The sequence below is a fragment of the Enoplosus armatus genome, chromosome 9 (assembly GCF_043641665.1).
Source record: "Enoplosus armatus isolate fEnoArm2 chromosome 9, fEnoArm2.hap1, whole genome shotgun sequence".
Taxonomy (NCBI): Eukaryota; Metazoa; Chordata; class Actinopteri; order Centrarchiformes; family Enoplosidae; genus Enoplosus; species Enoplosus armatus.
Window position 1 is genome coordinate 12,750,514 of NC_092188.1, and position 23,096 is coordinate 12,773,609.

The following is a 23,096-nucleotide window of genomic DNA, read 5'->3' on the forward strand; positions in this document are numbered from 1 at the left end:
TTGTCCAATATATTTCGCAGGTGCATAAAAACTAAACGAGCGAACTGCATTTTAAAATGCTATTGTGTTTGTTTATGTGACAAAAATCAAGACACAAAAGTAAGAGACACGTGGAGGGACTGTATGTGTGTTTGTTTGTAAGATTCTGAGATATTAGTGTAATGTGGAAAAATGTATTCGATATTGTCACTAAGGGGGTTGTTTTGCTGTTGATACAATCTTTTGTCAACAGTAAGTAGCTGCATGTGTAGCGGTCTACCACTCAGATATACAAAGTCTGCCTGTTCACCTTGCTGCACTCAATTGTGAAATATAGAAAAGACAGTGAAAAGCATGGGTCCATTATTGTGCCATGCCACTATAATGCCATACACTAATCAATGCCATTACACAACATAAGCCTGTGTGAGAATTTTAAAAGGCTGCAATGTGAAAAATAGTAAAAAGAAATAAATAAATAAAATAAAAATAAGGAAAAAAGTCAGACTTGCCCGTTTCTCCTTTCTGAAAGGCTTTGTGCCAGTCACTTTGAACAGCTCAGCAGAGAGAGAAAACGCATGCTGCATAAGTTAATGTCAAATTCTCTCTATTGTGTCTTGTCTTGTTGAATCCAATGAGTTAACAAAAAAAGGGGGGAAAATCCAAGGCAGGAGAATAAACTGAATAGCATAAAAATTCAAGAATTTCACATAAACTTAGAATATTAGAACCGTTACATGTAAAGATAGCATTATCTGTTTGCTGGCAGACACAGTTTTCTAATAATGCTTTCACCCCGATGAGATATTTCAATTCACTGCAGTCTGTGAGGGAAACACTGCTGGTGTTGTATTGAGGAAGTAATTAACGTGCAACCTTTGTGCGGTTTTTTTTTTAGTGCGTGTAAGCATGTGCTGTGTATGTTTGCTTCAAGAAACCAATGTGTGGGTGCGCATAAGAGGTAAAAGCATTCAAAGGTGTTTTGTTTTGGCTGCTGGTGAGAAGTAAAGCTCTAAAACTAATTTCTTTCATCAACATCTGTCAGGGAGATTAAGGGAAGCATTACTCAAGTATGCACTTATTTCACCAAAAGCATTAAACAACTGACTGAAGGAGATTGAGTACACTACAGCTTTTAATGCTACTGTTTTTGTGCATCTCACTTGAATTCAAATTTCATCTTTGATAAATGAGTGTGAAAGGAAAACCAGTAAAAAAGGCACTTTAGAGAGCGCACCAGAACATCTAAACTACAGGGAGGCATGATGGGGAAAAGTGAAATCATAGAGTTCAAGCAAGGGGCTGTGGTCAGTGTTCCATGGGTGCCTCTGCATTGTCCTCCTCCTCCTCCTTCTCCTTCTCCTCATCATCACTACAGGGTTCATAGTCTTCATCCAAGACTGGATCTACCTCCTCTCCCTCCATCTCTCCTCCCAGCTCGCCTAGCAGCTGCTCCACATGCTCCAACATCGGCTGGTCATCACATCGCAGCTTACTGTACAGCTGAGGAAGAGGGAGAGAGAAAAAAAAGACAAAAAAAGGATGATGCAAGTGTGTAATAGGGTAGTAAGTAGACTGGGAAAAATGGAAATTTTCAAGAGAAAGTAGGTTATACAGCAGAAATGTTGAGACCGAACAAGTGCAAAATCATACTGCGGGGGCATTACAAGAAATGAGATATGGTGAGTGAAAAGCTCTCGACAGAGGCTCTTCCGTTGTGTCACTAAAGATAACAGTGCATCACTATGGCATCAGTAAGCAGCAGCTTGGAGTTGAGGGAAGAGAGCAGCCTTGAGGTTTTAAGTCTCCGAGTGCTGGTTAGGCCGCCTGAAATATCCAACAGCAGCTGCATTCTGTCAGCAAGGCAGTCACGGCTCGCAAAACGCTGGTAAACAGTTTTTGTCTTTCATTTGGCAAATCAGCACATTTGATACACCGTTCAGCTGCACAGGAGACAAAAAAGACCATTTATCTTCCTCTGCTACAACATGCATGCGCACACACGCAGAGATTTGTATCCTGAAGCACATATGGTTATGTGGCGTACATGCGCATGTACACACACACATAATCCAAGTTGTTATCTCAGTGAAATATGCGGGGAAAGAGCAAGATAAAAAAGTCCTGTTCTCAAAGCAGGCAGCAGATTTATCTCTGTAAAATACTCTGCTTGTGTATAATTACTGAACTCAAAGTGGAGCTGGGTGATAAAACTACTGGCGCTACCACTACGGACAGCAAGCATAACACTGTGTTTCCGCGTGTGCATATGCAGAATAAGGGGAACTGATACAGCGATTTATATTTATGCTTTTCTTTCCAGAAACAAAACTAGAGAGAAAAAAAGAGGGTGAGTGGGGAATGGTTTATAAGATCTAGGAATATTATTCTATTTAGTCTACCGAACACACACACACACACGCACGCACGCACGCACGCACATTTGAGCTCATGGACAATAAGCAGCTGAGTGCCATCATTCTCACTAAAAGTGTAACGAGGCCAGCAGACTGAAAAAAGTGTGTGTATGACTGCTTTGCCCCAGGACCAGTCTCTAAGCAACAGCAGGTCCTGACAGGAGACACGCAGTCCCATGGGAACTCATTTGGAGTGTAAGAATGTGTAGTGTGTGTGTGTATATATTTAAGTGGATGCTGTCTCTCCAGGTTGGAGCTCCAGGGAGGTGGAGCGTGACCCAGGTCCAGGCACAGGGTCTGATACCGGGGGAGAGCTGACCCTCTCAGCCTCCTCAGAGCACCACACACACATACAGAGGAAAAAAAAAACAGATTTTCATTCTGCCAGTGTCACTCTGAAATGCCTGGAGATGTTTATCCACAACGCTCCGCACTCTGAATAAAAGTTGGGTTTGCTTTACAATACGCTCGGCTCAATACGCAGTATAATTGCACATTACAGCCTTAGGTAAGAGGTGGAGGGTGTCTTTCATATGAGTTGCATAAGAGAAATAACATAAGAAATACAGTGAACGTGTGCCACCAACAAAATAAATACTGTATGTTCTACAATACTGGGTGCTATTTGGAAATTGTATTTATACGTGGTGATATTTCCTACAAATCAATAGCATAGTGTGTCTGCTGGATAGGATGTGATTATTCATTGTGATGCTTTCAGCTAGCTAAACAAACAGAAGCTATTCTTTACACATTCTGCACCGAACGCTGCTGAGATCAGCACCGCCATCGCAAAAAACACAGGCATTTCTCATTTACAACAGCCTATGTTTTCTCTTCTCACTTTCACGGCCCAGAGAGCTGCCTAGAGAGGGAGGGTGTGGGTGAGTGTGTGTGTGTGTGTGAGTGTATGTAATCGTATAACTTTTTCATGGTCCACTTTGCTCTACTTTCAAGCCCTAAGTCACAGCCCAAAGCACACTTGACCACCAACACACACACACACACACACACACACACGCACGCACGCATGCACGCACGCACATGCAGGGCTGCATGGACACATCTGTTCTCACTGTCTACTACTCGCTATTCTTTTTAGCCATGCCAGCGCCATGGCTCCAGGGATGGCAATGTCGGTGTGTCGCTCCACTACTTTGATCCAGACTGAAATATCTCAGCACCTACTGGATGACTTGCCATGAAATTTTGGGCAGACATCCAAAGTCACCAGAGGATAAATTGTAATGACTTTAGTGATCCCCACACTTTTCCTCTAGCGCCACCATGAGGTTGAGATTTTTAGTTTATTATTGAAATATTTCAACAACTATTGGAAGGATTGCTGTGAAATTTTGTACATGCATATATGGTCCCCAGAGGATGAATTATAATAACTTTGGTGATCTCCTGACTTTTCTTCCTGCACGTCATCAGGTCAAAATTTAACTTGACCAACTACCTGCAAAACTAATGACATTCCTCATCAGCCCCAGCTGTATTTTACATTAATGCTAATTGCAAATGTTGCTAACACATGCTAACACACTAAACTCAAGACGGTGAACATGGTAAATATTATACCTGCTTAAAGAGATCAAACAGTATTTCAAGAGTATCTAGCTTCTTTATCGTGTCGCATTTCTGAGTGAAACAGGAAAGGCAGGCGGGACGTAACATTGGGAGGAATTTGATTTGAACATGAAAAGTCGGCGTGTCATAACCAACACTGCTGCTAAAAGTTGAAGATTGATTGATGAGTGGATGTCATGATATTATTGGTTGAACTGGTTGGTTAAAGCTTATGCAAGCATAAGTCATATTTTGTTTTACAGGAAGAAAATATGATTGGATTTAGATATAAGAAAACAAAGAAATTGATATTTGGTATTTTCTTTGGCATATATACAATGTGACCGGGGATGATGTCTAAAAGGGTTAAAAAGGAATTTTTCATTTCATCTTAATGAGCTCAAAACCTCGCTGTGCCTAAGCATGTCTATAAACTCTTATTTATACTCACATGATGTTGTTGCAATGATAAAGCTTTTTCATTTTAAGTCTATACTGTTCGTCATACTGGACAAACAGTCACTACCAGTGAGTCACAGTTATTTTAATGGATGAATTTTGAGTGGGAACACAATGCAGCAACAATGTATCCTGAGATTGAGTCATTACTGTATTTCTCAACTTTTGCTAAGCATATTGTTAAATTTAACACCCTTTGCTACTGTACCTTCACCTCAGAACTGGCAAATTTCTAAACAGGGAAACAATTTGAAAGTTGTCATTATTCTCTGAGCTCCACGTTTCCAGACACAAAGTCACACAATGTGGCATAAATCAACATGGCAGCATTCATAGTGAAGAAACTTCTACAAAGAAGAGTTGGCAAGTTTGACTTCATGATAATGACAGTAACGGCTCCAATCCATGGCAACAAAATTGAATAGGCCTACAGAATTTAATAAAAAACAGAATTATGTTCGCTTCAGGTGCACAATGGAGCATAAGTGCTTCTGGAGCTGAATGAGGTCTCACCCTGTTTATGGTCATTATACTGCAGCAGTACAGACTTAACAATGAAAAAGAAAGAAAGAATTTGAAAAATACTATGAACAAGTACTGACATGAGAAATATGAAGAGAAGCTTTCATTAATTTCTCCTCTATATTAACTGAATTCCTTTGGATACATCTGTAGTATGGTCCAGGATAGATTTTCTGTAAGTGCTTATCTTTTGTCCAGTATGCTGTGGACAAACGTGTAATAATAAAGCACTAATGTACCCTTCATACCAAAACTGATTCTTTTCCCCCCTAATTTCAAGGTAGAAACCTTTTTCTACAACTCACATGGCAGGATAAAAACAGGCCCATTATGTGGTGAAAGCCTAATCATTCCATCATTGTTCACCTTCTGTTCCACATCTATGCTTAACTTCCCTTTTCATTTCACCTCTTCTTTCATTTCATCTCTTAATGCCTTCATTCTCCCAGCTTGTCTCCTGACCATTTTCCCCTCGTGCACTCCGTCTTTGGCTTTCTTTCACTCGCACGCCTACACTCTCACCAAATGACCTTTCTATCAAGGAGATAGATACCTCTTCATACTTTCTCCTCTTATACTTGCGCTTGCATGTACGCACACATGTCTCCCATTTTGGCAGAATAATTCCAAAATCTTGCACTCCTCTCAACGTCCCTTTTTTTAAAGACCAAACAGAGCTCTCGTACTGTTCATCTCTTTAGTAGTAAGAGGGCAATAATTAGATGAATTGATTCAACACATTTTATATCCTCTTAAAACTTCTCTGTCTCACTCTGTCATATAAACACACACGTACTCTTCACTGGCAAGGGTGTGACACTGGCTGAGATTAGACCCTCATGAGCGTGAACAGGGCATGTCGCTGGAAGTCTCAAGAGGGCTGACCGCAAACTCACACTCTCACTCTCTCACACACACACACACACACACACACACACACACACACACACACACACACACACACACACACACACACACACACACACACACACACACACACACACACACACACACACACACACACACACACACACACACACACACACACACACACACACACACTTAACACTGCAGTCCTCCAGTCACATCCTTGGAAGGGAAAGGCATTAAAATTACATGACAAGCACACCTTGGTCCAACCATACCCACAATCCATGCTCATGGGATACCCTTTCAGCCACATCAAATAGTAAAGCTTTTGACCTCCGTTTGCCCTAGCTGCCTCTGTGCACACTCACACACACCTACACACATGCACACACATATATAACATTGTCCTCTGTGCATACACTGCAGATCCTTCCTCAATCGCACCCTATCTGGCTGAGACTCAAATTCCATTTCACGTCCGGTTTACTATTGATTTTACCCTCGCCACTATTCACCAGCTACACCCCCTGCACCCACACACACACATCCAATCTGTTTCCTTCCACGCCTCCCCTTTCATTCTCCTACTCCTGCACACCCTCCTGCTCCTCTCCCACACTTATTTCATGTCCTCTCAACCCATCCATTCTTCCCCATCACTCCTTTTAGAGCATCTCAGCTGAATGCAGTGTGTGTGTGTGTGTGTGTGTGTGTGTGCGCGTGCGTGCGTGCACGCGTGTGTAAGTGTGTGCACGTGTATCGATCACAGAAGAGATGAATAATGAAGACATTTCTTAACAAATAATTAGATATGCAAGTTGGCACACACAACCATAATTAAATATGTGCATCCACATAAGGTGCGCCTACGCATACCCGCATTCTTTCTCTCAATGTCTACCACACACACACACACACACACACACACACACACACACACACACACACACACACACACACACACACACACACACACACACACACACACACACACACACACACACACACAGCAAAGTCATAAAGTATGCAGAGAAGTGGACTGGCGCCAAAACAAGCCGTTGGGCTTTGAGGCCTCATTTCCATGTTGGAGCCCATTTTAACTAGCAGACTGACTCATCGTTAATAATTAACACTCACAGTGATGCTCAGAAACAAAGCTCTGATATAAACAAGGGAGAATCTCGACTGCACAATGTAGGGATGCACACACATATGAGTAAAAGTGTTGAGCTGAGGAATTAAGTGCACCACGAGGGGGGCTGTTTTCTCTCCACATTCCACCTCACCTTTTCAAGGTCTTCAAGGTGTTCATGCATTTACCTTTCACATTATTCTGCGCCTGTTGCTTCACTCACTCTACAAAGAAACAGCAATGCTGTTTACTTGTCACGCTCTGACGGCTCACCCAATTCTTTTACCCTTCTTTCACCTTTTTATTCCTTTGCATTCTTTCTCTCTGTGAAAAAAATGGCGAAGTACTTAATTCCCCCTATTTTTCCAATTCCATTTTTTTCAATTTGTTTTTTTTCTTTATTAACTCACCACAAAGCTGGCAGCTCAAATATATATATGCGCCCTGTGCCTTTATTTTCCTCCCCACAATTTCTTCAATTCTCCCTCTTTGCAGCTCAAAGCCCACCTCACTCCTGTCTCAGTTGTGGACATCCCTAGTGGATGCTGGTTAGACAGGACTGTCACTACACTGCTGGCCAGAGAGACAGACATCAATATATCGCCACTCTGCTGCCCCCACTCATCTGTAGAGGAACACGATGGGACGCAAGAGGAGGAGGGAGGGTGGGTAGTTGGGTGGAGAGGTGAAAAGGAGAAGAAAGTAAAGAGAAGAAAAAAATCGTAGGTGGGGCCTGCCATCCCTCAGTCTGTGCTGTCTGATTTACAAGCCTATTGGATTTTAGACTAACATGAATCACAGCTCCATAGAGGCATTGCTCCCTGACAGAATGACAGAATGAATGAGACGCATCACTCCGTGTGTGTGTGTGTGTGTGTGTGTGTGTGTGTGAGGGGAGAATGGGAGAGAAACAGGGGTATATTTAAATCTCTTAGAGATTGTACAAAATGACATTTCTGTGGCTACAATGGAGCTTAGTTGGGATCCTCTCATGTTCACAGTACTGCATGTACTTATTTGACAAGTACGGGTTCTGAGGAGTCCTATTGTGACTGGATGTATCTGTGCTCACAGTAACTGTGCACAGAGGTAGAAGAAGTATTCAGATCCTGTACTTAAGTAAAAGTACCAACACCACACTAAATACAACATAACATGTAAAAAGTGCATTATAAGTTAGTAAAAGTACGTAATCAAAAGTAAAACTACTCAACGCAGAGAAAAGGGCGCCAGTGAGTGTTATATCAGTAGATTATTATTACTCATGCATTATCATTTAAGCAGCATTTAACCCTAGAGGTGGAGCTAGTTTTCATCTCTATTTTCCTGAAACTTAAGACAACTTGTCACATTTCAGACAATGAAACCATAAAATGTTAATCATTTTTGCATGAAAAATGGCTTAAACGATTAGTCGATTAATCGACTAACTCGGACCTTTGGATTAACTAGGAACCAACTATGGCTGTCAGATAAATGTAGTGGAGTAGAAGTGTAAAGTGTCCTGAAATGGAAATACTTAAATAAAAGCACAAGTATGTCAGATTTCTACTTAAGTACAGTACTTGAGTAAATGTATTTAATTACATTCCCCCATTGGCCGCGTACTGTTCAAGAATTAGTCAATTCATACGAGAGATGAAGCGGAACTATACTGTATCTACATTTGTGGGCAGATTCTAAGACAGTTATCTTGACCTGAATTACCTTCTTAGCATTGGTCAGGTACGACCTGGCCGCCTCCTTCAATGCCTTGCACTCCTCCATCTCCTCCTCCGTCACTTCTCTTCCCTCTCTTTCTTGCTGCTCCTTTGCTTTTTCCAACTGGAGGTAGCACACCCAGCCGGAGAGATACCACACCTGGGAGGCAGAGAGAAACAGAGGCGGGTTGAGGGGGCGTGAGGTGCAGAAATTTAGACAGAGAGAAAGTGTTCTTTGTTGCAGTAAGTGAGCTGTGACAAGGGAAACAGATTTGTAACCCTCACAGAGCATGTCTGCATGAAATCCCACTATCCTTCTTTGACAAACGGGTTTCACACATATAACATGGAATCACACACACACAAACACACAAGCAATCCATCACTCACATAATAACTGATCCAATCCTGACATACAGTATATTGCACTCATTTACAAATGCTGCATGAATGTAAATGCACGTGTGCACATATTGTAGCTTCACAATCAATTCAAATCTTTGACTTGACCATCTTACCATCTGTCACTACCAACTGTTTTTTTTTAATCTTTCTATAGCAAAGATGCAATTACTTTATTGAAACATACTAAAAGATAATATAATAATCGGTAGTGTTGTGGACAATATTTTGCTATTAAATTAGAAGAGGAAGTACAGAAGTACCACAGTGCTGGGGCCTGTCTCAGAGACCTGGAGAGCTGGATTAGTGGGCTAACAAGCTGACTCGGCCTCGACTCTGGTTTTCTGGTTCTACATTGGTGGATCATTTCTAAGCGATATACATCATCATGGTAACTTCAGCTCCATAACATAACCCGCTTCAGAGCAGGGCATTAAATGTAAACAATGTAAAACATCGCCTCCTCGGGTATCAACTCTCTGGAAAAATTGCATCACTATTCCTGTGACCATGTTTTGATAACCTTGGATACAAAAATGTAATTTGCAAAACAACATTTTACATGAAAATGCGGCAAATGTGCGAAACGACTGATTAACACGTAGTAAGAAGGGCACGAGTGGCTAGAATCACGTGATGATGGGATGTGAACGTTGCCGTGGGTTTCCAGGCAAATTACCTGCTTTGGCAAAACAAATCAGCATCTATGAATAACAGGCTGTGAATTTACATATATATACATTTCCCACTTCTACAGTGATGGTGGTGCCATGTTTCATTTTTTTCTGCTGATTTTTATGTTCTAGTGTGGTAATATCTTATTTCCTTTCTATGCATATTACTTTAGGCAGCTACAATGGCTACTTAATAAGAAAAGCATCCACACACTCCAGTCTGTGCAATATTCCCTTACTGAGTCAAGCTTTTGATGAAGGACTTTCTTCAAGCATCAAGGTGGTTTGCCACCATTTGCCACATTTTCACAAGGAGACCAATAGTATCATCTTATTTTAAATACACAGCTTTAGATCCATCAATGTGGCAAATAACTGGCAATTTTTCTCAAAATCTAATTTATACAACATGTCAACAACTGGATCAGATTGGGCCAACAGAGAACAACCGGATCAATCACTGGGAGAACAATATAAAGTCAAGAATAATAGATCATTATCTTGTGTCCCTCCAGTAGGTAAGCTGTCTTTTATTACAATAAAGTAGTGTATTTTCCAAAACTATTCAATTGTACGCATTTGCAAATATTAATAACTTAGCCTCTTCTGTTGCAGTACAATCCTTAGCAAGATATCAGATGTGTGAGCATCACTCAATTCAAGAGAGCACTGTGTAGAGTTCAGTGTTAAGGGCCTCTTGGCACCTGATGAACATATGTATGGTGAAAAAACCTAGAACGTTATTTTGAAATAATCCTGTTGCAACAGTGAGAGGAGGCATATTTTTAACTTTAAGTTAGTATGCTGAAACACACCAAAACCAGCTCATTCTCTTCCTTTTCCATAATCACACTTTTTTCTCCTACATAATCACTTACACTGTGCTATGCTTGCTCTTCCACCTCTAAACACAATCATGTTCATCTCTCATTGAACTTGGACTCTGGAGGTGTGTGTGCGCCTCTCTTGTAAGGCCAAAGATCACCCACCCACTGTTCTTCAAGCACCAAGATACAAATATTAGCTTTATTCATTATTCATTGAGGGCAGAGGCAGTAGGGGCCTGCACCTCTGCCAAATCAACCATTTAGCTAACAAACACATCAAGGCATGCCACACTGAATTCAGAATTGCCGCTCAGCATGCTGAGTGGGAGGCTACCCCCTGCAGCAATACTTATCAGAACAACAGCAGCACTGGATAAATGTAGTAATGTTGCAGAACCAGCAGTATGACATTTTTATCACTGAAACATTTTCTGTGAATGCAGAACATAGAAAAAATGTGTTCTTGTATATATATATATATGTGTCTGTGTGTGTGTCTGTCTGTGTGTGTGTGTGTGTGTGTGTCTGTGTGTGTGTATTCAAGAGAGAAAGAGTGAAATTGGGTCACTTAAATTCAAAATCTTAACTTTTTCACAAATGAGAACCACTGCATATCTTCAAAACAGCAAGAACAAGGCTAGGAAATTCTTTACAGATGGTCCACTGTGAAATATTTGTATATATCGTATATATCAAAAATTAAAACATGACAAAGTTAGCTAATTAAGAACTTCAGAAAATCCACTCTTCCCTTCCACAATCCCAGACAGAAACACACATAATAAAATAAACGCTGCGTCTGTCAATCAAATCACTGGGACTATTGTCATTTCAAAGTGAAGGCACATCTTAGTTCCCATATGGTGCTGCTGAAGGAAGAACAAAAGCATCATGAATGAACAGAATACCTTTGAAACAAGATTTGCAAAGAACTAGCTCAGTTGTTTGTGCAGACTTAACATTTTATAAGTAAGGTTCCAACTTTGAGATACACGAGAGAAAGGAGACGGAGGCGAGAGCTAACAACTTAGCTGCTGAACTTAAGAGAGGAAATAAGAAAGAGAGTAAGACAAAGAGGGAGGGGGGTGGGGGGTGTAATGTCTGTCATATACTTCTGACATCACTAATATGACTAGCAAGATAACCGTGATTTGATTTGACAAAACACTTTCTGACCAATACATCTGGTGACTGTATACATGTGTGATTGGCTGTAGGCCTGCTCAAATCAGGTGTCACAGCTGTGCGTCTCTGGAGCGAGTTTAAAAGTTCAGCCCCCTGATGACTGCTCTCAATCTGTCAGCCTGAGGGGTGTGTGTGGGAGGCTGAGCCTGAGGGGGAGTGGGGGGGGGGGGGGTGAGAGAGAGAGAGAGAGAGAGAGAGAGAGAGAGAGAGAGAGAGAGAGAGAGAGAGAGAGACTGCCGTGATCTTCTATCTGACACTCAGTGGCACACCTTCACTTCCTCTGCCACTGACAGTGGGGATTTGGAGCACACTGACAGCACATAGTTCCTACTAAAGCACAGAAAATGCTGTCATTTACACCACTCTCTAATAGGCATTCAAGTTCTCAGTCATACTCGTGTGTAAGCACGCAAGTCTTGCGAGCAGGTAATGCTAAAGTATGGGTGTGTAGACAGCCGCACACAAGAGTGTCTCAGCAGAAGCAGCTAAGTGCTCAGGCTTTCTCCTTTCCACTGGGGTGATGAAAGATTTGCCTCCAAGTTGGTCTGATTGTGTGGCTACTGTAATAATTAGGCTGCCTGCAAGGGGACATATAAAAAGACATCACTTAATCCTGTGCTTTGTTAAGTAACGCACACACTTCATTCATTCAGCCCGACATTGTGTCCATGATTTTTGTTGGGCGGGATATTTTGTTCTCTTTTGCTCTGGCCAATCAGAGAGAGCAAACTGATGAAGCTGTGGTAGTGGTTGCTATGAGCTGTTTATTTAAGGTTTGTCAAGGCCATCAAAGAAATATGCAGACCTATAAGTCGACTTGCATTGATCACATCCATGCTTTCATCCACACATGTCCATTTTTCTGTTGCTATTTTTTCATGCTAGCTAGGTAGGAAGTTGCTGTTCCCATTCTCAATCCCTACAAAGCTCTGATTAGTCGATTGTTTCTACAACCGAGGGAAACAGCTGTCGATGTGCACAACACCAGACCAACTGAACAAATCGGACATGTGGGTGGCGATGCAGAGGTCTGGAGACAGGCTAGAGACAGACATGCTGGAGATACAAAACCAGTTGGACCAAACCCCTCTCCACCCCCCCACAACCAAAAAAACCCCATTATAAACTGCTTTTCACATTTTCAGAGTAACAAAACCTCTCAGCATTTTGACTCCCGTTAATGAAAAATACATAGTAAAAACATGAATGATCTTTTTCAAGACAAAAACTGCCAAGTGCTTCATGCTTACCTGGACGACTTCATCATCCTCCTCCAGAAGACCCTCCAACACATCTACTGCCACCTAATACAGAGAGAGAGAGAGAGAAAAAGAGGGTTAAGAGACTGAAATGAGATTTGGAATTATCTTTTTAAAAAAACATCAGAGGATAGTCCTACAAGAAAATAACTTTTTTAGGTTTAACAAATTCATCAGAACACACTCATAGTCTCTTCTCTGATACGGCCTCGACCCACACACACACAAACACGCACGGACAAACGCGGTGTGGTTGCTCACAGTGTTGTGCATCTCCCAGGCAGCGCGATCAATCAGAGTGATCAGAGTGTCTGATAAGCCATCTATAAGGGCAGCGTCCCATACACAACATCATCAATACCAACAAGACAACAGACATGGCCGTCGATAGACACACTCACCAGTGCTTATCGCGCAGTCAATAGTCACTTTGGCCGCTCTGTTCGATAGCCCTTTTAATCCATTTACCGACATTAGCAGTCAATATATTCTCAGTATCCGCACCACTCCATAGTGCGCAATGCCTGAATCCCCCCCACCCCTCGGAGAGAAGGTTTGATGTCGCAATGAAGTTTAATGTTTGAGGTCTCAAAGGAGTTTAATGTTAGGTGACCTTTGCCATAGTGCATCACTGTCTGGGTCAGTTTCTGTGGGAAGTTTCTATTACAGAAAACAGACCTTGACTAAAGTAGGCTGTGTGTTTGTTTTGCTCTGCTTCTCTCCTTGCGGATTCTGTGGTTGTAGTGTGTGTGTGTGTGTGTGTGTGTGTGTGTGTGTGTGTGTGTGTGTGTGTGTGTGTGTGTGTGAGGCCCCAGGTGATGATATATTGATTTTTGTCAACTTCAGGTTGGAGGCGACTGTTAGCCAATCACCCATGGTGAAGGGCAAGAATAAAAAGACCTGTGCACGCACGCACACACCACTGCACAGTCAGACACTACAACAAAGCTACACACAACAGTGAGCACAACGAGCAGCACTTGTTTCTTGTTAAGGCAGTCTTATTAGCTGCAGAGCTTCCTAATTTTTCCGCCCTCCTGCTCTTTGGAGTTCTCTACTCTTTTCATTAAGCCCGTGTGCTTCCGGTGGCGATAAAGAGGTCAGTTGCCTGAGTAGACTGAGGGAGAGCCAGGTTAATTGAGAGTATCTCGTTAAGAGTGTGCAGATGTGCATGCCAGGGAGTCGGGTGATTGATTGCTAGACCAATTATCAGCTGAAAACCCATTGTCCTTAATTAATTAATGACTGATTAAAAATACACAAACAAAAACACCTAATCCCAGCTGATGATGAATGGATTCATGCCCAGCGTCAGAATTATCTACTTGACTTTCATTGTATCACACCGATGTGACACACACACACACACACACACACAACACACACACAACACACACACAACACACACACAAACACAAACACACGCACAGTAATTCAAGCCAAGCACTAGATATACGAGATACGAGTAAAGATCTGTCTGGGTATGAAACAACTGATAGAGCAGGCAGTTTTGGAGCAACAAAAATAGAACAAGAGATATCTGGGAGCCAGGATAAGTGCGCATTGAACCATTATATCGTCTCCAACTGTACCCCTTCCTAACTACACTAGTCAACCCAGGGGCGAGTGATTAAAGATTCAGAGATTTTTTAAGCCGCTTCACGCTCTAAACAACAACAAGATTAATATTCCCGTGAAGATAACGGGAAGAGAGGGGGTACTACGAAGGAAAAAGAGAGAAAATTGGAAGGAAGGGTACAAAAAAGTATCTTAATAAACAATGTGAAACTGGTCCATGAACAGCAATGGTGCACTGTTAAGACACACACACAAACAAACACACATGCCAAAGACACTATGTACATGCTGTCCTCTTTATTTCAAGACCTGTTAAAGAAAAAAAAAAAAGCAGCACTCCGGGGAGGAACTCATTTATAATGGCCATTGTGTGCGTGTGCAGTCTGTGTGTGTGCGTGTGTGTGTGTGTGTGTGTGTGTGTGTGTAATCTTCAGGCAATTTTGTTTAACAGAATCATTTTACCGGAGCGCGCAGCAGAGACAGGAGAAAGACAAATCACTTTACAAGCGAGGGCAAGCCGTATCTCCAACACACAGAAACCCATACAAACACACAAACGCACGCACCCACAGACAGGGACGTCTACACTTAAGTAAATAAATCCTGAGGATGTCAGTGCTAACTGTACTTGCAAGCAACATTGGAAAGTACAAGCTGCGCTCCATCGTGAGCTAAATCTAAGAACAGAAATGTTCAATGAATAACTTGAAAGCAAACAAGAGTGACAACGACAGGGAGAGTAACTAACCATCAGCTGCTGTGACAGCTACGCCGAACAGACACCTTAATGGCTGTGAGGGGAGGGTGGCTGGCTGTCTGTCTATGTGGCACGTGAATTAGTGATGGTGATGGGTGATGATGATGGTAGTGTGTGTGTGTGCGCATGTGTGGAAACAGAGTTTTCTGAGGGCCGCATTGTTGTTCATTGTAAAACAGAGAAAAACAAAGAATCCTCACATTGGAGAAGATGGACCCAGAGAATGGTTGGTGTTTTTCCTTTACAAATTACTTAAACAATTCAATTAAAATTGGTGATTGACTAATTAAATCAATTTTTAATCAACCAATCCTTTCGGCACTGGTTCCGTCTACATGATATAAAAATAAAGAGAAAAATGTCCACAGCGCTACAATCAAATTGCTTCTTTTCTCCAACCAACACTCCCATTTTAGAGGCTGGAAGAATGTTTAGCATTTTTGAGTGATAAATGACTAAAAACAATTAATCAACTATGGTGATGATGTTGTCAATTAATCTTCTATCCATCAACCAACCTATTAATTATCTAGTTGTTTCTGCACTGCAGAAACTGTCTCAGAAATACTTAAAACGTCAAGCTGCAGGACAATGATACCTACACAGTTGTCTCATTGATGCTGCTTTCAAGCACCCCTCATGTGCTTCTACTCAATTTCCATTACAGCTACGGAAATCACAAACACATTTTGGCATGAATTCAAGTGTTTCTCCTCAAAAACAATCAAATTAAGTGGCACAGATCCACATCTTGCTGAAACAGAAGACGAAGAGGAAGAGCAGCAGTCGTGAAACTGGTGTTTTCAAGAATGAATTAGCCCACTGTTCAATGGAAATGAGACAATTACACAATGCAACACTTTAATCATCTTTAATCAACTTTCTCAGCCAAATTTACTTTCATGTTGAGCTTTTCATGAAAAGCTACTATGGGTTAATCTTTACTATTTTAGAGGCTGCCCACTGGCGCTGAATTGGTGACCACCTCTATTAATGTCGTAAGAAATTAATTCCCTTTAATGAAATAAACCCTAAGAAACCTTCATGGAAAAAAGGGCAGAGGTGCTAATTCAGACAGCGAAGGTCATACGTATTAATGTGTGAGGTTCTTGTTTAGACTGTCACCTAGTTAAGTGATTACAAACAATGAGATGCATTGACAGCCTTTGGGGGGGAAAAAAAAATAATTTTGTCATCATGCACTACAGTGATTTTTCTCCAATAACTTGCGAGATAATATCAAACACCCATAGAATCTGGCCAAAGTAATCACACTATGACATTTCTTTTTCTATTTCTCTAATTTACTCCAATTCAAACTCAAACCACATAATGGACAACACCAAACTGCATTCATACAGACAGCAGCCAAGGGCTTTTTAACAAAGAACATGGTAGTACATGGTAGTGATACTCTAAGACTATTTTCAGGAACAATTAGGAACAAGAAACAACATTTTTTTTTTTACCAGAAATAGCTGTTTACTCTATGCAGCTACACAAAACACTAAAATTGCTTTAATATGTTTCTTTGGCAAATAAATTAAATTTAAATTTCAAAGCCTTGGCTCAGTTTGGGCTAAACAAAATATTCAATAGGGAAAAAATACAGACAATCGTCGCATTCTGGCACCCTGCTAAGAAGGTAGCCTTCAAACTGATAACACTAGAGTGTGGAAGCACACAACTTTACACAGAGTTTAGAGTTGTGAATAGATTTTTAGTCCACAGGGAGAGATAGTGAACACAAAAATGAGTGTGTGTGTGTGTGTGTGTGTGTGTGTGTGTGTGTGTGTGTGTGTGTGTGTGTGTATGTGTGTATGTGTGTGTGTGTGTGTGTTTGACAGAGGAGTAGAGGAAGGAAAGAGAAGAGAGGATGTTCCTATCAAATCCGGCTAAGTCCCAGCCTGGGAGAGACGGACAGAAAATAGCTTGCTTCTACTCTACATCCACCCTTAAGCTCAATTTCCGTCAGAAACGTTCATATAGCTGGTGGCTGAAAGCAAATGTGACCAAACTTGTGCATGGAGGTATATATGCATACGTGCGTACACAGCAAAATATTCACGTTATGAAGCACTCAGAATGTGTGCAGTTTGTGTTTCAGGCCTGATGACACCAGCAGGAGGATGAAGACAAACGACATGTCAGAAACTGTGGACCGAGACGTTGTCATTTTACTGATACACATGACACCCCCCCCCCCTCCACACACACGCACACACACACACACACAGATATAACTGCAGCTGAGCCGTTTGGGAGTGAGTGGGGAAAAAAAGGACACTGTTCTCATTTCCTGTCAGTGATAACCATAAACCACTCAACGAGAGTGACTACAAATTAATCACTGGATCACAACAGAAAATAGCTGAATTTCTGTTGGTGAGGCAGTAATCACAGAAAATGACTTCGAGCGTTAATGACTGTTCGGGGTTTTAGCGCTGAACTGAAGGCAGTGAGCTCCTAAAATCAAGGCCATTAATACTCAAATTTGATGAGTGATTTTGAAGTGCGCTGTATCACGGATATGGCAGCAATTCATCAGACAGCAGTCCCCCCCCTTCACATCCCTCCTCCGCTGTGCACCCTCTTACCCCTGTCCCTCTCTGTAAATACCACTCTTCAATTATTGACACTGAACTCCGGAGGGGATAAAGACCAGGCATGGCCTTCCCACCTTCAGTGCTACTCACTAGAAAGGAAAGCACACAAACGCATGCACATACACACATACAAATGCCAGGCCGGCCTAACAACATGAAACATACACAGACCAAAAACAGCAGAGTGTACGAGCACAACACACCACATTTTACCTCGTATTCCTCGGACTCGATGAGCAGTTTGGCTGTGGTGATGCGAGACTCGTATGGAGGAATCTCATTCTGGAGAAAAAGGACAAGGCCGCCACCCCTACAGTGAGTGTTTACACAAGCATCCACAAGCATAGTTCTTCCTTTGTCTGATAATAACAACGATCCAATTTCAAGGTACAAAACATTCTGCAGCCATGAGGCTGTTAATCACAGCAAAAGTGTCAGCAGGCTGAGTTCAGATCAACCTGCTCCTGAAGATAAGAGTCATAACAGTGGTGCCACTGGGATTTTTGTCTCAAATCATCACCCCAACCCCCCTTATATCACATTTTCTCCACATTTGAATGTAAACACAGGTACCATTTATTTGGTGTCATTTAGAATCCATCCTAACTTTGACATTACAGCCATTCCTTTCTCTTTGTCAAATTTCATGTGGTAAATGTGTTTACTTATCCTTTATACACTTTCCTGGTGTTGCCTTGAGCTTTGATATCAACACTCGCTTCACACACAGGCACACACACAAGTATTTGTTCCATCTTTTCTTTTTTATTATCCCTCGTTTCATTATCTTAGTTTTTATCTCTACCGGTGTCCTTATGTGTGTGCTCACTGCAAAGCACACTGTGACAATCTTGTTAGTTGAAAGTGCTTTATAAATAAACTGGGATCTTATGAGGGTTGCTGTCAGAGAAACACCAAGCACAGTTCCAACTCACCTGCAAGTCTTCCTCTGTGCTGGAAGAAGCTGCACTCTGTTTCTGGGCAGGTAGCCACAATCCAACACTCTTCAACAGGTATTCTCTGCCTTCCTGAAGACGGCAAAATGCATATGTGTGTGTAATATCACAGGCACACGTATGACTGTACAACTAAACCCGCAAATATACGCACAGATGAAGACAAACAAATCAACTAAAAGGGAAGTTCAAATCATGAGTTTAACTTTTACAGGCTGGATCCTGAATGCTCTATAGATATCGATAACCTTTTGATTAATTTGCGGTCAAAATCATTACCAGAGTATTCCAAAATAGACTGTTGCTGGATGTGGGGTGCTGTGAAGTGTGACTGGAGCCAGCCTGACCCCTACAGCTTACACACAGTATTACACATTAACTCTACAGAATCTCGTTTTTCCTCAATTTGGTGATGTAAGAAGATGAAGATTTTTAAAGAAAGTTTTGCTTTTTTTTGCTCAGGTTTTGTGATATCCTTGCCGATACAAAGGAGGTGAACTGAATGTTATTTGTGGTGCTCACAGAATTTAAAAATGATCGTGCCTTTCCACTAACAATGCACTAGTTACTCGGGATAATCCAAAGATGTCGCTGTGAACAATTTTCACTACATTTTTACCCTCTGTAAGAAATCTGAGTCACGAGTGACGGTAATGTTACTTAAAATTGCTCCCAGAAAACACAGGACGAGGGGTTATTATGTCTTAAAATATGAAATGAATTGCGTTCGTAGCACATTTTATTCTACAACATAAGAGAACAATAAATAGATGAAACTTGTTTGTTTTATTCAACTCAACGATACCTTAGTGACCTGAATAACTCACAGGTGTTAAGTTCTTACCTCAAATTTCTTACAAAAACAAAATGATATGCATTCTTAAGCTTCTCACAGAAAGGTGATGCCTTGAATGTTGTCTGCCTTTAATAACAGTTGGTTAAACTTTAAATATCTCTGCGACATGTTTAAAAACTAGTAAAACTAGAGAATTATTTTTCCGAACTCTTGTCAGATGCTTCAGACTGCAAAGTTCTTTTGGCTTATTTTCCAAATTGAGTCCAAAAGGCTGCTCTCTCATCTCTCTCATCTCTCTCTCTTTATCAGATGACTATATGACCTCAATGATCTGCCCAGTAATTAACATTCCTATCTGCATGACCTGTCTGTGTGTGTGCGTGTTAATGTATGTGTCCATCTGCTGATTAATGGCATACAATTCAATTTGCTCAGAATAATTAACTCAGCAGATTCCCGCTTTAATGTGGTGATAACTCATCCCGGGTGTGTGTGTGTGTGTGTGTGTGTGTGTGTGTACTGACCTGGTTTCTCTCTGTACTGAACAGGTAACTGGCCATGAGCTGTAGAGCCTCAGGGTTGTCATGGTGATACTGTAATGCTCTATCAATGAACTCTCTGCACTTGTCTGCAGCTCCCTCTGCCATGCTACATGCACACACACACACACAGACAAAGACAAGACAAATCCCAACTCATTATCAAAGCAGTAACATGAAATGGGGTTATACGTGTCAAGAGTGTAACTCTGTGTGCTTCAGTACCAGAGGTCTGCTAGGTAGATCTCTGCGATGGAGCAGTAGGCTACACAAACATCCTTCGCTGTGGGGAGCTCAGGGTCCTCATCTGGACGGGCAGCAGCTCCGGCCTGATCCTGCTTAAAGAGAAGAGGACAGATGTCTTTAAAAGTGTCAAAAGTTAGTATAAAGTATAATAAATCAAAAGATAGTGAACAGGGCATGCAGATTTTTTTAGTTAACAATTAAGTTATCCAACAAAGGAAAACACTGCATAACTTCCTTATATTCCCAGGGAACCTGAATAGGCCTGTTTTTTTTTTTTTAAACGGAGGACATCTTGACATGTCACAGAAGTAAACGGTGTAAATAATAAAATTAATGATAGCCAAATTACATTTATCTGCTTTGGTTTCAGGGTATGGTATTGTGTACTCTGGCTCATTGTCACGGATTACTGGGACAATTGAATAGAATGGAGCCATTGTTAATGTTATTAGTAACACCAGCGCTTTTCCTACCATGACAAGCCAAAATGGCTGCTGTGAAAAAGGCCTATGAAGATTTCAGTTATACATAATAGTTCATTCCTTTTCCTTGCTATATAAAACATTTGTTCGAGTCAAGTCGGATCAACTTTTATATCCTATGTTATAAATACTGTAAGTACAGTTACTAACAACAACAAACAGATCAAGACACTGTTAGATTAATGTAACACCTTAAAGCTAAGCCAACACTACAATATGTCCTATTACATTTTCTCCTTTGTCTTACTTTTTTCCTATCAGTTTGTTTGCAGTCATTTTAATATTACACTTTTATTACATGGAACATTATTACTATGTGCTCAAAATGCTAAAATACCCCTGGATGCTTACTTGAGCAAAGGTCTTAGGTAACTTGGGAAAATGTTTTTAAAAGGTTTTCTACTATTGAACAGGGACAACAAAAAAGTAGCCAAAATCAAAAGGAAAGTTATGAAAAAGGGGAGGCTTGAGGGTTTCTTCTTTCTCACACTTTTTTTTTAAAGAAGCTTATTATTAGTGATTAAGGTGATGGTGCTTCAAAAGAAAAACATTTGTAACAAGAAGCTCAGATTATTGCCACAGGACCTCTGGTTTACACTCTCATAAAATATGGGTTGTTAGGATGTAACAAGGTGTACAACCTGTAGTGTAAATATGTGATTAGTAATATTTTTAAGAATGAAATGAGTCATGAGTGACGCAAGACTGACATGACACCGTAATAGGTAATGCGCTGAGTATGTGCACTACCAAGTCTTTCCTTTAGAGTCATTCAGTTGAACTGACACTGCTCTGGATCTCTGTCACGACAAGTTGACATGTTTGTTTGCGATAGATTGATAGATAGATCAATAGATAGATAGATAGATAGATAGATAGATAGATATAGATAGTTGATACATTGTCCAACAGCACCCTCTTGTGAAGACACATAACATTACGCTAGCATAAGGCCTTGGGTGCAATGGCATTTCTCCCTAGTTGATGTAGAGGAAGTATAACTAATTAAACCATAAAGACAATGTGTGTATGGGGGTTCACTCACTGTGGTCTGTGCTTGTTTGTCCAATACAGACAGCAGGACTTGTATGCCTTTGGTGTAGTAGTCCACAGCCTCCTGGCCTGTGTGGATTTGTCCCAGGTACATGTACTTACTGTGGCCTACATCTGGGCTCAGCTCCACCGCTCGCAGAAATACTTAGAGAAAATTGGTCAAAGAGGCTACAACCACCACTGCACTCAAACAGCACTGAAATGTAACATTGTTTCAATGAAAGGACTTAATTACTGACATGCAAACAACAAGAAGGAAGAAACTGCATAAAGGATATTCCCTTAGCTTTCTGTGTGTCTCCTAGTTCAGAGCAGATGTGTCCAAGCATGTCTAGAGCTTGCAGGTTGTCGGACTCCACATCCAGGGCTCGTTGACAGAAGAGGCCAGCCATCTCAAAGTCAAAACTGTCCATGCATTCCTCCGTCTGTACAACAGATGATCACGAGATAACAAACATGCAGCAGATGACCAGAATTAAAAATACATATCAAAGCATGACAGATCTGGGTCATTTCTTTGTTGGCAATATCTTGTCAAAGTTACCTTTTCTAGTAGTTGTTGCACAGAGTACTTCTCAGCTGTCTTCTTCTTGGCTTTTTCATGCATTCTTACTTTCATCCTTTCCTGAGGTGACAATCCAACAAACCCTGCATCTTCTGCGAATAGATAAGTGGAGAGTCAACGTTAGTTTTGTCTCATTTGGTCTCCTAAAGTCAAGAGTTGAAATCAAAGGTTAATTTCGACTGACGTTAACTGCTGTCTGCGAGGTTGACGTTATATACTGTAAATATCAAGCACAATGTTGAACCACTGAAGGAAATTACCCCTGTTTGGGCGGTTGTCTTTCTTCTTTGGCTTGTTTTTCTTTTTGCCCTTTGCCTGTCCCCCCATAGTGATGAAAAACACGTCTTATAACCACAATTTCTGTCTTCAAAACAGACTTTTCCCAAAGTGCTAGTCTTACACACGCGTGGAAAGCAAGTATAGTTGAGTAGACGCAGTGCGCATGCTCTAAGAAGTGACTGGGTGGCTGCTACGGAGAGAGGTAGTGGACATAATATAAACGGTCCTGAAATAACCTTTT

The 23,096-nt window shown here is 41.2% G+C and overlaps 1 protein-coding gene across 1 annotated transcript; it reads right to left on the reverse strand.

Moving 5' to 3' along the window:
* Nucleotides 1-770: 770 nt before the first annotated feature.
* On the reverse strand, nucleotides 771-22,964 carry LOC139290700 (uncharacterized). Its single transcript, XM_070912540.1, has 11 exons — nucleotides 22,837-22,964; nucleotides 22,556-22,668; nucleotides 22,291-22,436; nucleotides 22,004-22,157; nucleotides 20,456-20,568; nucleotides 20,216-20,339; nucleotides 18,875-18,967; nucleotides 18,153-18,221; nucleotides 12,990-13,043; nucleotides 8,659-8,811; nucleotides 771-1,482 (listed from the first exon to the last, which is right to left on the reverse strand). The coding sequence occupies exons 1-11, from the start codon at nucleotides 22,901-22,903 to the stop codon at nucleotides 1,288-1,290; spliced, it is 1,281 nt and encodes a 426-aa protein (XP_070768641.1). The 5' UTR covers nucleotides 22,904-22,964; the 3' UTR covers nucleotides 771-1,287.
* Between the last annotated feature and the right edge of the window lie 132 nt (nucleotides 22,965-23,096).